Source organism: Meleagris gallopavo, chromosome 5, assembly GCF_905368555.1.
Source record: "Meleagris gallopavo chromosome 5, MGAL_WU_HG_1.1, whole genome shotgun sequence".
NCBI classification, from domain to species: Eukaryota; Metazoa; Chordata; class Aves; order Galliformes; family Phasianidae; genus Meleagris; species Meleagris gallopavo.
The window spans coordinates 51,568,006-51,584,461 of NC_139408.1; the positions used below are offsets into that span (position 1 = coordinate 51,568,006).

Sequence of the window (16,456 nt, forward strand, 5' to 3'; positions counted from 1 at the left end):
TTGTATTGAAAAGAATTATTTCGGATATGGAACCTGGAGGAGCTTGCCCAGAGAGTTGGTGGATGCCCCATCCCTGGGGACAACCAAGGTCAGGTTGGACAGGGCTGTGAGCGCCTGATAGAGCTGTGGGTGTCCTTGTTCATTGCAGGGGAGTTGGAACAGATGGTCTTTAAGGGTCCCTTCCAACTCCAACGATTCTATGGTTCTATGACATGTAAAGCGCTAAATGTTTCACGTCTGAGGTTAATGATATTTACTGAATTATTCAAACAGTTAAAATTGAGTAAATCTTTAAAAATATTTTCAAACAAAAAGCCATATTTTTACGTAGACATTGGAATTTTCTGTAGGCTTGTCAGCTGAACCATTTCAGCGCTCTTGACCTGAAGTGACGTTTTCTTTCAGCTGATTTTACAGTCCTTTGGCACAGTGCATCAGCAGAGTGTTTTTCCTCTCAGGCATGAGGACCCGGGCTGTTCTGCTTCCATCCTTCTGTTGGCTGCTGGTGCCCAGACCCAGCAGCTTTGTTCTCGTGCAAACCAGAGTGTGATTTTGTAGTGATCTCTGCAGTGGTAGCAATGTTCCTATCCATTAGTAGCTCTTTGAGATGAGAGCACATTAAGCTGGCAGCTTCTTCATAGCAAACCTTCCGCATACACGTTTAAAGATCTTCCACCGTGTAGTTTATACATGTTTCTAACTGGAGACCAAGCGTGGTTTTTAGAGGGAGTCTGCTAACCAGAGTGTATATGGCTGTGAGAGATGTATTTACTTTGTGTGTGGGAAGGTGGCAATTGATAGAAGGAGTCTTGTCTGCGGAACAGAAGTGGAGATATGAAGCAAATCACTTGTTTGCCCAGAACCTTGCCAGTCTTTTTTTTTCCCCCCTCAGATAAAACATTTTACATTGCTCCTCAAACCTGCTTTCATCCTAAATCACAGCTACAGCTGTAAGCTGTAGGGAGCTCAGAGAGTGTTGAGACACCACTCTCGGACATAGGGTTGGATTTGGGTGATGCTGTGGGCTTGGACTTGATGATGATCCTTGTGGGTCTCTTCCAACTTGAGATATTCTGTGATTCTATGATCCAAAACTGAAGGGAGCAGTAAGGACTGGCTCGTCTGCGGAGGACAGCAGGGGAAACATGGGCACTTTCCAGAAGCAGTTTGGACCCTTAGCATGGCTGCTTTGCTGGAGTTACCACTTCCCTGAGGGCAGAAAAAACCTGGCTCCAGCACAATGCTGACTTTAGCTTTCTGCTAACTTGAGCCTAAAAGGATAGCAGCAGCCTTCATCTTGACCGAGCCCTGCTTCAATGGTGGGGTGGTCCTGCTGGTGGGTAATCTGTATAAAGCAGTAAATTCAGGAGAGAGGAGGATGGCGAGCAGGCTTTGCATCTGCTCCACTACCTTCTTTTTGTATCCATTTTGCTCTATTTGAGTAATTATATCAAGCAGGTGGAGGTAAGCATCTAAGAACGGGGTAGCAACATCTAGATGGCAATTTGGGACTCTTAACTATTAGTATGCACCATGAAACTCGGAGGTTAAGGGGAACTAATCTGCAGCTGAAGGAGGAAGAAAGCAGAACCTGAAATGAATCTGCTGGTGTGTGCGCACCATCTCCTGTGTGCGTGGTTGGACATAACATCTGACTGCAGCAGGACAGCCACACCGGAGGTCCTCCAGGATGGTGAGTACATGGGAGAGCTCTTGAGAGTGCTGGGGTGGCAATGGGGGTAGGGATGCACTTTATACATATGAGAACCTCCAATCATTTGCTGGGGAAGATAGTGTGTACTGAAAATGCCTCATCCTTGTCTTTGAAATCCAAGAAAATAATTGATGCTGATGGAGACAAGAAATAACAAAAAATATTTGGGGAGCTGGGAGAAACCAACCTAACAGTGGAAACAGCAGTCGCCTGTGTGTGCTGTGCAGGTTGTGGTGCAGACTTGTGTTCCTGCCTGTGGAGCAGCACTAAGCAGCGCTTGTATTTATTGTTCTTGAAACTGGCAGCTGGTAAAGCTCTGAAAGCTTAGAGGGAGCCATTGCTAATTACTGACCCGCTACAGTATTATTCTTAAGAATTTTGCTGTCTGCTGTGTTTTCTTTTGTGAAAATTAAACTCCGAGCGGTGCCCTCCCTCCCTGCTTCCTCCTTCCCCCCATGTATTTAATACAGTTCTCACAAGTTCCTCGCAGCAGCTGGGAACACAGCCCAGCCAAAACCATCAAGAAAAGGACTTCATTTGAACCAAATGGCAGATGACTTTATTATGGCACATACAGATCTGTTCACTCTCATATTTCGAGAGAAATGCTGCTTTTTTTGAAGCCATTTTGTGGCTGTTGCTGAAAAAGAGAACTGAAACAAGTTGTTTCTCAAAGCTCAGTCCTTTTAAAGCCATCACACCTGCAGCCCCGCGGGCTTCCCCTGGCCTGGATTGAGGGGCTGCTGTTTTGCTGTTATCCTTCTGCTCCTCCTTCAAAACCCCTTTGCCTCAGTTTCCTACCAAACTCCTTGGTCTCTTCAGCCTTAATAGCCCCTCATTTTCTTCCCACTAAATCTCCTGGCTCAGCGTTCAACCCAGACTAGTGTTGTTGTCACAGCTTTCTCCATTTGGACTACAAGCTCTTTGGGGTAGGGTAGCATGTCTTTCTACTGGGCTTAAAACATGAAGTGGGATTTCAAGGTCATGAGGACCTGACAGTTACCACACGACTCTCTCTGCGTTCCCCAAGTCAGTGTTTCACACCCACCTCCCCCATATCCCCGGACATCCTCCATTCTTTTATTCACTCCCCCTCGTTCTTCTGAGTTGGCCCCACAAGAAGACTTTGGGGCTATGCCCGTGCTGCGTCCATGATCATAGAATGGCTTGGGTTGGAAGGGACCTCAAGGATCATCAAGCTCCAGACCCCTGCTGTAGGCAGGGCTGCCAACCTCCATATATAATACTAGACCAGATGGATGGGACAAGCCTGGCAAGACAAAACTAGCTACAACTAGCTCAAGTATGACCACCCACACAGCTATGGGTATCTCGTATCATCACAGCATGTTCATCTTCAGGCTACAAATGCCCAGCGGCTAAGGGATAGGAAGCTATAGTTTGGGAACCTGACAGGTGGTATCATCTGGCATCACTTCCTGAGATTTACCATATCCCAGGATGTGCTTCTTGCTTCTCAGCATGATAAACAACAGCTGACTGACTCCAGTGAGTAAGTTCACCTCTGGTGTGTGTGCAGTGCTGTCACACAGGCATCATTCAAAGGCACGTGTGAAGGGTTTGGATGTTTGAAAAGACAGAGCAGACAGGTGGCTAACTACCCTGCCCTACTGCCTGCTTTGAATTGGGACATAGTTTGGGATTTGCTCCTGTGGTTGCCTCTTCTGGTGATAAGACTAGGAGCAATCCTGTCTGGAAAAGAAGTTAACTAATTTCCTTGCCTCGTGATTATAGAGGGAAGGAGGAGTAAGGAAGGAGTTTCGCTTTTGCCCTATCTGGTTTTCATGTCCTATTAACAGAATCCCTTCTGAAAAAGACACCAGCATTGAAGACAACTCATGTGCATTAGGAAGAAAGGAGGAGTCTGAGAGCTGCCCATGGCAGGGAGTAGGACTAGATGGCCTTTCACAGAATCACAGAATGGCCCGGGTTGGAAGGGACCTCAAGGATCATGAATCTCCAACCCCCTGCCACATGCAGGGCCACCAACCTCCCCATTTAATACCAGACCAGGCTGCCCAGGACCCCATCAACCTGGCCTTGAACACCTCCAGGGATGGACGGGGCATCCACAACCTCTCCGGGCAGCCTGGTCCAGCACCTCACCACTCTCAAAGCAAAGAACATCCTCCTGACATCTAAATCTTCCCTCCCTCAACTTAAAACCATTTCCCCTTGTCCTGCTAGGTCCCTTCCAACTCAAACGGTTCTATGACTCTGTAATAATAGTCAGACACACAATGACATTGGTGTTGTACAGCATCACCCATGGTTTTTGCACTTAGCTATTAATGGTTGGCAAACGTGTTAGCCTACAGCAGGATAAAGTGGGTGTCAGAGGATAACCTGAAAAGGCAGTGATGCAGTTGTTTACACATTAATTACTGCAGAGGTTTCTCTATGTAGACAGCACAGGGAAAAACTGCAGGGGACTGTCTCTCTCCCCCTTTGGAATCTGTTAGTGTCACTCAAGATCCATAACACACAGAGAACGTTGCACACATTCGTACTTTAATCTCAAAGCACTATATAAAGCAATGGCAGTGACCTGCTTTTTTCAGTCTGTAACTGGCTTTCTACAAATGCTGCCATAAAGCTTTATTTTCTCCCTTGCATGCATTTCTGTTTTTCAGATTGTAAAAAGAGCATTAAAAGCATCCCCGATGGTTAATGAGTCTTCCAACGTGAAATTAAGCGTGAACAATCAAAAAGATGTCAAAATGGTAATTATTGAGATGCACTACATTTGCTCACAAGAGCTGAGATGACGTTGATGCTTCTGAAAAGACAGAGCAGATAAAGAAGAATGATTTTATTGCTTCTTGTGGTAATCTTTGTAGATTTTAATCCTACTTGTAAGCAAGTGATGACAAACCCCTCATTGATTTATCCAGTAGGATGATCAAACCTTGCCAAGCAGGAGTAATGTGGACTCCAATCCTGCAGCCCTCACTCAGAACAGTGAGCCTTGCTGTGCAAAAATAGTCTCACTTCCTTCATTAGCACAGGTGCTAATGAGAGCCAAGTGAGTAAAAGATGTTGGTATTTCTTCTCCTGCTGTAAATAAGCACTGATTACACGCAGTTCCTCTTAACGTGCTGTATTCCATGTAACACAAAAGGAATTTGGTCTATATAACATGCTGAAATTCATTCTAAGGCCTCACTTACCCTACCTTGCAAAGCCTGTTGCTGTCTGACGCTGGGCAGACTGTCCTTCAGGCTTGGTCTCACCATAAGAAGCTTCTGGAATCACTTGATTAATTTGGCATGCTTGTAGCACCTGGCATTACAGCATGAGAGTATGGTGACAGCCAAGATATGATTTCAAAACACACCTCTGGCCTGAGAAATGTCTTCTAAAACCTGTGCTTCACTGTTCCCAGGGTGAAATTCACAACCATTAAAAAGTGGTGGGATTCTCTTTGCCATCAGTGAAAAGGAGAACAAGCAGGAAGGCAAAATTTTAAGTTGATAGTTGGCATAAAAGCATTTTTCTCTATCTAGGTCAAATCACTGCCTGAAATTGATGACAGCACTGTAGATCTTGAAAAAAGCATAGAAAATGAAAAGTAAGAGACTCTGTTCACATAGAAACAGAAACAGATGCTTTCAGAGCAAATTGGCTTCCACTCAATTTTCATATGTGCCATTTCAGGAGTTCACATTTACAGCTACAGCCTCTTGACTTCTCCTTCCCAGACTCACTTCTCCTGCCCAGAAGGGTCCAAATGCTCAGCTCTGAATTGCACATTGCCTTCCATGGGGTGGGGAATTCTCCCAGCTCCATTTCTTCCCCATGACTTTATGAATTTCCTCTTTATGGTCCTACTGCACTTGATCTCACAGTTAATTCTGTGCTGTGGATTTTCTTGCTTTGTTTTTTTTTGATGGAGATACTGTTGAACACCCATTTGTCCCTCACTAAACTAAAAATAGTCAACGTCAAACTAATTTGAGGGTCTGAGAGGAAAAGCTCATTTTTGACATGCTGGCACACGAAAAATTAAAAGATAACTAAACTCAGGGTCCTTACACAAACCAACCCCTATTTAGGTCATGGTCCTCATCTGAAGTGATGCTCTAGGAATGCTGTCTGCCAGCAGCTGAAAGCACTAATGTTCAATGGTTTTAATTTACTCACCTGTGACAGGTAGTTATCCATTAGCTGCTGTTTGGGTGACTAAGGTGGGTGCTTAATTCTTATCCGGTTTGGATTCTGTTCCAGTTTCAAATCTCTGGGGTAATTTTGATGCTTGGTTTTGTTGCCCTGATGGCTGTTTACTTCATGAGAGCAGACAGCACAGTTGATCTTAAGGGAGAAGAAACAGTTGTCAGTGTTTACCAAGAGATGAAGGATGAAGAACTCTATGAAGATTTCCAGAGAACCACAGTAACTGAGGAGGACACAAATAGATCCAATGATTCCTGCAGGTAAGCTAGGCGTAATGGCTCGTGGAGAAGTAATCAGCAGTGGAGAAATAGCTACAACAGCATTGTTTGGATGCAGGGTCACTATTAGTAATCCTCTGCTGAGGGGTGGTAGGAATACTAACACAGCTCTACTATGGTCCTGTGCTTGAAGGCTCAACATACCCCTAAACATCCTCCCTTTACAGCAGAACGAGAGGCAGCAGGGTGAGCAGAAAGTACTGTACATCATGGCAGGTGCATGGTTTCCTGCTCAGGCCACAGCTGCTAACTTCAAACTATACAATTGCTGTTGCAGCTTTGAACTTGTGGAAAGCGTTCCTTACGACTTAGCTTTTGAGATAAATAGCACTGCAGCCAAACCCTTGTACCGCGCCTGGATGAACCTCCTTGATATAGCCCAGGAAGAAATCCATGTGGCTTCTTACTACTGGTCCCTTACTGGGAAAGACATCAGTGTTAATGACTCATCTTCAAAGCAGGTAGGCTGAAATCAGTGATTGAGGTTGTACATCTCGTGTCTATGTGGTGGATGGCAGACTGACTGTATGGCCTGCCTTAAGCCACTTAAAATGGGGACTCCTATTGTAGAGTTGTTCTCTTGGACACTCTGGCTCCTCTGCAGAGAGCAGATGCCACAGTCTTGTTTGCTGCTATGGGCAGAGCTGCTGCCTTCCTCCTGAGGTGCTTCTTTATAGTCCTCAGGACCCCGGCCCCTTCCTCCCAGGGCGCCTAGTGGTGTAGGTGGACTCACATCCTGCACTTGAGAAGTGGCAGATGTGGGGTTGAGCCCTGCCTCCTTTCAAGGGACAGCCCAGTCCAGCACTGTCTCTGTTACCTATAAAATCAAATGCAACAAATAACACACAATGCATTGTGCAGGGTGAAGAAATTCTGAAGAGATTTGAGAAATTACTTGCAGAGAATGTCTCCCTGTACATTGCAGCAAGTATGCCAACTTTGGCTATGAATTCAACTGACCTTGAGCTTTTAGAGAAAAAAGGTAATTGTCTCACACAGTGGTGTCCTCTGAACTTCAGTATTGCTAAAATGCATCTGAGATAAACTGGCTGCTGAGACTTATGCCAGCAATGTGCTTTCATGGCTCTGAACTTGAAGCCATGCTGTTCATGGAACGAGCGCTGCGTATTCACTGCTTCTCGATTTCTGTCTGCACTGTTGTGCCCTCAAAGTTTTTTTGTTTGTTTGTTTTTGTTTTTTTGTTTTGTTTTGTTTTTTGAAAGTTCATGTTTTCTATGTATGTTTTTTCAAGTTACTTTATGCCCAGCAATCGATGCCTGTGAGTTTTGGTTGCAAATGGCTGCAAGCATTAGAGATCTAGACTTGTTGCCAAGAGAAGAGCAGCAGACTGTGAAGGGTCTGGAGCACAAATCTTATGGGGTGTGGCTGAGGGACCTGGGGTGGTTCAGTCTGGAGAAGAGCGGAGGTTCAGGGGAGATCTTATCGTTCTCTACAGTGGCCTAAAAAATTGTGTTGAGGTGAGGGTTGGCCTCTTCTCTCGGGTAATAACAATAGGATAAGAGGTAGTGGTCTTAAGTTGCAGCAGGGGAGGTTCAGGTTGGATATTAGGGAAAATTTCTTCTCGGAGGGTGGTGATGCGTTTGACACAGGCTGTCCAGGGAGGTGGTGTCCCTGGAGGTGTTCAAGAAAAGGGCAGATGTGGCACTGACATGATCTAGAGCAATAACAGGTGTGGGCTGTTGGTCGGACAAGATGATCTTATTGGTCTTTCCAACCTTAATGATTTTGTGGTTCTATGACTGCACGTTCTGGCTGTCAGAGAGACAGTGCTATATACCACCTCTATCTAAGCTTGCTTCTTCTTCCCCATCTTTAGGAGCTCATATAAAAAAAATTGACTTTGGACGTTTGACAGGAGGAGTATTGCACAGCAAGTTCTGGATCATAGATATGAAACACATATATATTGGTAGTGCAAATATGGACTGGAGATCTTTATCTCAGGTAAGCTCTGCTGTTGCATATTCAAACTCTTGGGGGGGGGGGGGAATTAACGTCCAAGAACACAACAGAAAATCCTAACAATGTCAAATGTTGACCGAGAGGGACAAACAGCAAAGAATCCACTGAGGGAGGAGGAGGAGCTTTCTGGGGCTGTGACACAGCGTGCTGTCTTTGCAGGTGAAAGAGTTTGGTGCTGTGATATACAACTGCAGCTGCTTAGCCACAGATCTCTGGAAGACATTTAAAACTTACTGGGATCTTGGACATGCTAGTGCTACCATCCCATCCCTTGGCCCCAAAACTATTCTACCCACATTAACAACTCTCGGCCTCTGGAAGTAGAATTTAATGGAACCTTGACAAAAGTCTATTTTTCTGTAAGTATGCTTTAAAATAACAAGACAGACTATAAATTATGGTTAAGGTTTGACCAGAAAAGTGTTTTTAGTGCTCCTTAGCTGCTTCTGCTCTAGATGGATAATAATTAAGTCAACAGGTTACTACTGAAGGAATACAGGTTAACATGGCTTGGGTTATCAGGTTGTCCAGTAAGGATAGGGCGCAGGTCTCCTGTGGGCTTAATGTATCAGTGAGTATCTGACCCACTGGGACTTGGAAAGCACGAGGAATACCCTGCCTTAAATGCTTTATGGTATTGCAATCAAAACTGAACAGACTCAAATGTGAATCCATCACAGTTTAACAAAAGAATGAAGTCACTGACCTGCATGTTTTCTTCTGACAGGCTTCTCCTCCTGCATTTTGTCCAGAAGGTCGCACCCATGACCTCTTGCTATTATCAGTGTTATCAGCGCGGCACATAAATTTGTCTATATTTCTGTTATGGACTATTTCCCTACCAGCCGTTTTGTTCACCCAGAAAGGTATGATTTTAATCCTGACCAAACTGGTTGGCTTCCAAACTTGGGCTATTTCAAGGGAAAATGTATGATTCTCTCCCACAGCACCAACTTTTTTTTTTTGACTAAAAAGAGCTGAGGCTTTGCTCCACGTTCATGATTGCCTTGTAGACTGTTCAACTTGTGATGTACAGGAAGAATGTTTTACCATACTACCCCTGTGCTTTTCTAGCATTTTGAAGCAGCTTCCTCTGCCCTTCAAACAGCAAGAAAACTGCAAAATGCCAGACTAGGGACAGTTGGGTCTAGCTCTATTAAAAATACAGTGCACCAGCTCTTTGAATAGAGGAAGGAATGGGAACAGCGGAAATATATATGTATCAGACTTCTCAAAGAAAATATTGCTTTGCCCCCTTCTTCTGCTCCTGTCTCTTCCTTACAGTTCTTCCGAGGACTCCTGACTTCTTGCTCTACTGCCTGCTCGATACACCTGAATCATGCTGTAGAACCCAGTTCTTAACTGTTCTTGCTCACCTCTGCACTGGTAGTTGAGGTAGTCCCCACGAAAAGTTCTGAGCTGTTATTTTCCTTTTCTACTATCTCATCTTGAACATCTAAGTTTGTCAGGAGTGCTGGGTGTATGGAGGCAAATTTCTGACAGAAGAGGTGCAGTGGTCACTTGGAGTGACTAAATTGTTTGGTGGACCACTGAGTTGCCCAAGGTCCCAGCAGAATTGTGCATACTTTGTACATCAGCTCTGATCTGAGTAACAGAAAGCTATTCAGTCATGGGCCAGCTACAAAGATTCCAATCCTCTTTGATAAGCTTGAATTAGAATATATATGTGCAACAAAGGGCTTTGAGTATTACCTGCTTACAACATCTGTGGGCTTTCCAATCATCTAAATAATCTGACTGAGAAAGTAGCCCAAGCAAACCAATTACATACGAGGTGGCTTGTCAAGAATAGAGTGAGCCCTAGGTTACCAGTTTGCCATAATTTTATCATGCATCATGTCCTCTGGAATGACTGTGGCCTGTGCCATTCAGCTGTGAAGCACAGTGTGTACATGAAGTGTGAAGGCTAACAGAGATAATTCTGCTGTCCTGGAAACAAAACCTCTAAGGCCAGTTTTCTCCTGGAGGATCTTTTTGTAAATCCAACAGCTGAGAGGATTTTCAGTTTCTGTGTTGTTGAACGTGTGGGTTTCTCATTTCCTGCTTTTAACTAAGATTAGGTTCACAGAAACTCTTTTTTTCCCTGTAGGAATGGAAGTGCTAATACTACTCATACTTCATCTGAAGCCTTAAATCCAACATTTTTGACATCTAGGGCCTGATCTGATGTGAACAGGAGTTTGAAAGACCGAGGGGGAGCAGTGCTGAGCCTCTGGCTATCTCCACAGCAACCAGCTACAGCGGGGTGAATTGAGGCTGATCAGTTCAGCTTTGGTCTCTCCAGCAGCTGAGACAGGGGAATAAAACTGCTGTCCTAATGCCTGAGTGTTAATCAACTAGGAACCAATGCGCCAAAAAAATGGAAGCTGAATTAAAGCTGAAGGGAGCAAGAAGAGATCTTTACAAAAAACCCTCTTCTCTCTACCCACCTGCTTTTCTCTAGATACTGGCCAGCCATTGACAATGCTCTGAGACGTGTGGCTTTCAACTATAGAGTACAAATCCGGCTTCTGGTCAGCTGCTGGACCCACACCGACCCATCCATGCTCCACTACCTGAGGTCCCTGCGTGCTCTCAACAACCCTCACACCCACTTGAGTGTCAGCGTGGTATGATAACATGACAGTAACCTACTGACTGAGGACTTGGTGGTCTTCTTAACGATCCTTGTTTGTATGGACTATCTCAGGTGGCTCTAGTATCAGTTTTTTGGTAGTTGAGAGCTCTTCTACCTGCCTCTACGTATTGAGGCATTTTTTTCTACAATAAATATTACACACAGGCTGTAGGCACTAGAATGGAAAGCACAGAGTGAGGAGAGGGTTCAGGCTGGATATTAGGAAACGTTTATTTTCCAAAAGATTGGTGAGGTGTTGGCACAGCTGCCCAGGGAGGTGGGGGAGTCACTGACTCTGGAGGTGTTCAGGAAAAGGGTAAATGTGGTACCAAGGGACATTGTCAGTGGGCAGGTGAGGGTGGACTGGGGTTGGACAAGATGATCTTAGTGGTCTTTTCCAACAATAATGATTCTACTATATGGAAGCTCCCAGCACAGTGCACTTACCAGGACAGAAAGAAATAGCAGAAATGAGGTTTTTACCAAGGGAAAGAAAAAAAATCACACAGAAATCTAGATTTTAGTAAGATTTCACACAAAAAGTTTGGCATTATTGATATCTGCAGTACTCCCTTGCATGTGATCAGCCCATTTTAGCACAAAATAAGAGTGGCAATCAGTGGTAAATGCAGATCTATTAAACAGCTGCCTAAAACAGCACTTAATTGTCTGCCCTGTAATGATAATAGCTGTGTCACTAATGGAACATTGTGAAGCAAACATTATCCTTATCTGATCTCAATTGCTTATCAAATTTTATGTATAGTGAAAATAGTTTTTGTTAGTTTTCTTGGGTAAGAGTAAAATCTCTTTTATGGTACATTTAATACCAGTGTGAGGATTACTCTCTTATTTCTCTAGCATTCTTTTCTATGAAAATAGAGGGAATCTGCACTGCCCTATTTCTCATATGATATTTCTATGTATGTTTTGATTTCTCTCCATCCAGAAACTCTTCATTGTTCCGGTTTTGAATCACACAAATATTCCTCATGGGAGAGTGAATCACAACAAATTTATGGTCACAGATAAAGCAGCCTATATTGGTGCGTATTCTGTGATTATGACAGCTTAAAGCATCTTCAGTTCTGTAGGGCTGAGATTGGGATGGGATGAGCTTCAATATCAAAAAAGAGGTCACTTTGCCATAGAAAGTTGATAAACATAACAAAATATTATGTCAGAATGTCTGCTTTGACAGGAGTAGAGGTGGAAAAGCGAGAAATATAATGTAGGTTAAGTTCAAGAGGAGATTATCTCATATGACTGTGAACCATTAAGAACAGAGTATGCTGAGTCTGAGCGTGCAGTTTGTAACAAGCACAGTGGGAACTTCACAAACGGTGTGCTCAGAATGATGCAGTGATAGCTAATGCTCTGGTATAGAACATCACTGTGCTTTAATAAAAAGGAATTGCTAGGAGGGTTTAATTCCACACACTATTTGCTGAACTGAATTCTAGGAATGGAAATGAGGAAACTCTAGTGTCAGCTGTTGCTCTATTCCTGAAAATCGGGATGGTGTTATTTTCGTGCTCTTTGATTCAAATGCCTCTAAAATGGAATGCAGAAGGAGTCTGTCATTTCAGTCAGTCCATACTCCAAGCAGTGTGGCCAGACCTTCCGACAGACTTGCAGCTCCAATCACCTTTAATGACACCTTGCTTCTTATTAAGTTGTATCTTGAAGATAGATGTGCAGATAAGTTTTTCATGCCTGAGCATCCTCTTCAATTGACAGATTTTTCTGGCAAAGGTGAACACCAGAAGAAATGCTAAGTGCTAAAATACATGTAAAATATTTTTTACTCGATGTTTGATTTTTCTGGATGGTGGTGGTTTTGGAGAGAACCCTACACAATGCTTGTAGGTGGATCTCAGCTTTGCCTGGTCTAAAAGCAGGCACTGCATACTGAGCTCAGAACAGCTGATGAGGATGTATTGATCAGGGATCCAATTTCTCCTCTTGTTTTCCTTTAACGTGTAAAGATCTGTTCTGAAGCTCATTTTTTGCTAGGCCTTTGCTTCTGATGGAATACGAAGTGCTTGAGGCTATTTTATTAGTTGCATGCTGCCCCACAGATTAAACAATTAGGTAGATTGAGGATTTTTTGTTTTTAAATGCAGAGCCCCATATCAAACCCCAGCTTTTACCCTCTGCATATACAAATACTTCACTCTAGTCCTACATTTATAATGAGCAGATAACACAGGGTAAGGCATCAGAAGCCTTAGGGCAGCAGTCAACACTGCTCTGAAACCTGAGATGTGCAGTAAGAAAGAGCTGACCTGATTTTTTGCTGCTTGTTGGCCCTCATGAGATCTGCAGTTGTACAGCACCTCAGCAAAGCGAGGCAATGCGTACTTAACAAGTACAGAGATCAAACAAATCACTGTTTGAATGTTTACTAATTAGCCCCTTTTGCATTATGTAGGGACTTCCAATTGGTCAGAAGATTACTTCACTAACACAGCCGGCGTGGGACTAATTATCAAGCAGAGTTCAACCAACCTGCAGAGGAGGCAACAGCCTGTCCAGGAACAATTAAAAAGCATTTTTGAGCGAGACTGGAATTCCAAATATTCAGTGAATGTGGAGGATGTGCAAGGTCAGAAAGACTGCAACTGGAGAGACAGACTCTGATGTGAACAGGAGAATACATTTTTTTAGAAAGAAATACATATCTGGATGTTGTTCCTGTGCAAAAAGAGCAGCTTTCTGCTTTATGGCTTTTATCAGAGAAATTTCTTCCTGGTGGTGTCCACACTGCCTGACAATGTGGGAACTTCTAGTAGTTGAGCCTTCCTACTCCTCAGCCAGTGTGTGATGTTTCCTTTGCTGTGTACCATTAGCCCATCTCAGAGTTAATGAAATGCATACAGTGTTGTAGCACAGTCTGCCTGATATTAAAGAAAACACGGAAGGTATGATCAGATCTGAATACACTAGAGAAGTGCATCACTATTGCTGCACTGTGCTTATCTTGGGATGCCATATATTCAACCATAATGTTCTACTAATGCTGTTTGCTTGTGTGTTAAACATTTTTCAAATAAAGTCCTGGTCACTGTAAGATTTGAATAATCGCAACAACAAGGTCAGATTTTTAAAAGCATCTAGGCACTTGTGGCACAAGGAATGTGTTTAGATTCAGCATTTATAATCAGGCTGGATGGGGCTCTGAGCACCTGCTGGAGCTGTAGGTGTCCTTGTTCACTGCAGGGGGGTTGGACTAGGTAGCCCTTAATTCAAATGATTCTATCACTGCTCTTCACCAGTTGTACTTCACAGGTTTATTATCCTGCACTAACAAATACATCTGGCCACAAAGTGCAGGAATACGTGCATTCAGGAACAACACCTGCTCAGATTTGACTCACTACAAGGAGCATACGTGAACAGTCAGTGATTTTGAAAAACCTTCTGAGACTTTGCATGTTTCGGCATAACTATTTTCGATAGAGGAGTGCACTCCTCTAGATGGCACTCGAAGCTATGTTTTCACTGCTTTTGAGAGGGTAAATTTTACATGAACAGGAAAACTTCTTTCTCCTTCCCTTAAGAGACCAAACCTGACAATGCTGGATAAGTTGCGTAGTGGAGCAGTTTCTGGGTAAGGTAAGAGAATGGAATGTTGGGATAAGGTTCAACTACGAGGGAAAAATGGATGCTTATTACAGTGACCTTTATTTTCTTTACTGTCATCACCTGTATTGTTTTTTTTTCTCCACAGATGAAGGAGAGTTTTCCAATTAAGACAATTAACTGGATCTCAGTGGAACTTGAGCTTGGTTTCTTGGTATCTTCTCTTTGCTTGATCGCTATTAAAATGGTAGAACATGGTGAAAATTATAACTGGGCCTTGAATCTCTCAGTATTTTCATTTTTTCCACTTGCAAAATAATATTTATCTTTATCCTTATCCTCCCACCCATCGCTTGTCTCATTTAGACTGTGATTTCTTTACGTTAAAGACTTTCCCAAATGTAATTAATTAGTATTTTTAATTATCATCTACTAACTTCAGATGGATTTCTCTATTTTGGAGGTCAACTAAACTCTAGTTGCAGGCAGTTCAGATAGCTTTTTAATACTGATCCAGTCATCTCTTTTCTGAGAGTACTTGGCTCAGTGAAATGCCTAGCAGGCTCCACAGGTCAGTATGTTTGGATAGGACTACTAAGTCATCTGAGTTCATGTATTATCCCAAAGCATTAGCATTATGTGTTTTCAATCCCCTCACCCACAATTTGCCCTTTGCAGTTGTTCCAGAAAAAGCATACCTGAGTTGTTTTCATTCAGGTATTGAGAAAACCTTTCCTGTGTCAATTACGCTACATCAATGTATATCTAATTTTTTTAATAGTATTTCCGTATCCCCTGGAATATAGCTCTTCTGTAAGGGGCACTGACTACCAGATATCTGTTTTATTTTGTTCAGTATTAACTTTAGCATTTGGAATGAGAGGTGATGGCTTTAAGTTGCTCCAGGGGAAGTTCAGGTGGGATATTAGAAAACATTTCTTAGAAAGAATGGTGAGGCATTGACACAGGCTGCCCAAGGAGGTGGTGGAGTCACCGCCTCAGGAGGTGTTCAAGAAAAGGGCAGATGCAGCACTGAGGAACATAGTCATGGTGGGGGTTGGTTGGTACTTGGACTGGGTGATTTTAGTGGTCTTCGCTAACCTCAATGATTCGATGATTCTCTGACATCAGAAGTTCTACTCCAAATATAACTAGGAAATAGTCAACCAACGGACGTATTATTACATAGGAAAAGGTTCTGCACCAGAGGGTGGTGGGCATGAAAGAGGCTCTGCAGGGCAGTGGGCCTGGCCCCAAGCTGCTGGAGTTCAAAAAGTGCCTGGACAGTGTTCTCAGACACGATCTGATTTTAGTGTGGGCCTGAGTGGAGCCAGGGGTTAGACTCAGTGATCCTTATGGTTCCCTTCCAACTCAAGATATTCTATCATTCTTTGCACTCATGTCTCAACAATGTGGGATATCGCAGGGTTGGGGAGGCAAACTATCTGTCTTTTCAAGGTGTTTACACCTTCCTTTGCATGTGCAGTTGTACGGCTGTTTGTCTGGACGCAGATGTTTAGCAGAACAGCCCACTATTGCAGGTGTTAAAAATGAAGTAGCATTAACCAAGGAAACCTAACACAATTTCAAAAAAAACAACAAAAACAAACCCAACATTCTCAGACCAGGTAGGTGGAGCCAGAACCACAAGAGTCTGTTGACAAAAGTATGAAGTATGTGTGTTTTGAAGATTCGTCTCTGTTCCTTGCACTCTTTTGGGCTCTGTCTTTAGCTATTCCTGTGGTCAGACCCTTAAGTTATGCCTTATTAATCTGGTTGGTTTTTTTTTTTCCCCTAACTTCTGCTTCCCCTTAAGCTGTCAGGAGCCCATTTAGAGGAAGGTTTTATTGTTGCTTTTTTCTCTCCTCTTCCTTCCTCATGTAGTGCATTCATCTTTTAAAAACAGAGTAGTGAGTCTTGCTCTGTGGTTATTGCTGTCTCAGAGCTTTAACTGACCTCATCCTTTCTGCAAAGCTGCAGAAATGGAGAACGCCTCAAGTCCCACATGGTTACACAACCAAGTACATTTCCTTTATAACTAAATTTCTGAACAATTTGCTTTGT

At 43.3% G+C, this 16,456-nt stretch overlaps 1 protein-coding gene across 1 annotated transcript; it reads left to right on the top strand.

Annotated features, from left to right (window-relative positions):
* Nucleotides 1–1,573: 1,573 nt before the first annotated feature.
* On the top strand, nucleotides 1,574–13,583 carry PLD4 (phospholipase D family member 4). The gene is given in 13 exon segments (XM_085225743.1): nucleotides 1,574–1,693; nucleotides 4,369–4,458; nucleotides 5,963–6,168; nucleotides 6,464–6,647; nucleotides 7,048–7,168; nucleotides 8,024–8,151; nucleotides 8,329–8,434; nucleotides 8,437–8,528; nucleotides 8,897–8,939; nucleotides 8,942–9,035; nucleotides 10,634–10,799; nucleotides 11,757–11,853; nucleotides 13,242–13,583. Coding segments are annotated over 13 exon segments (1,539 nt in total). The 5' UTR covers nucleotides 1,574–1,690; the 3' UTR covers nucleotides 13,451–13,583.
* Nucleotides 13,584–16,456: the final 2,873 nt, after the last annotated feature.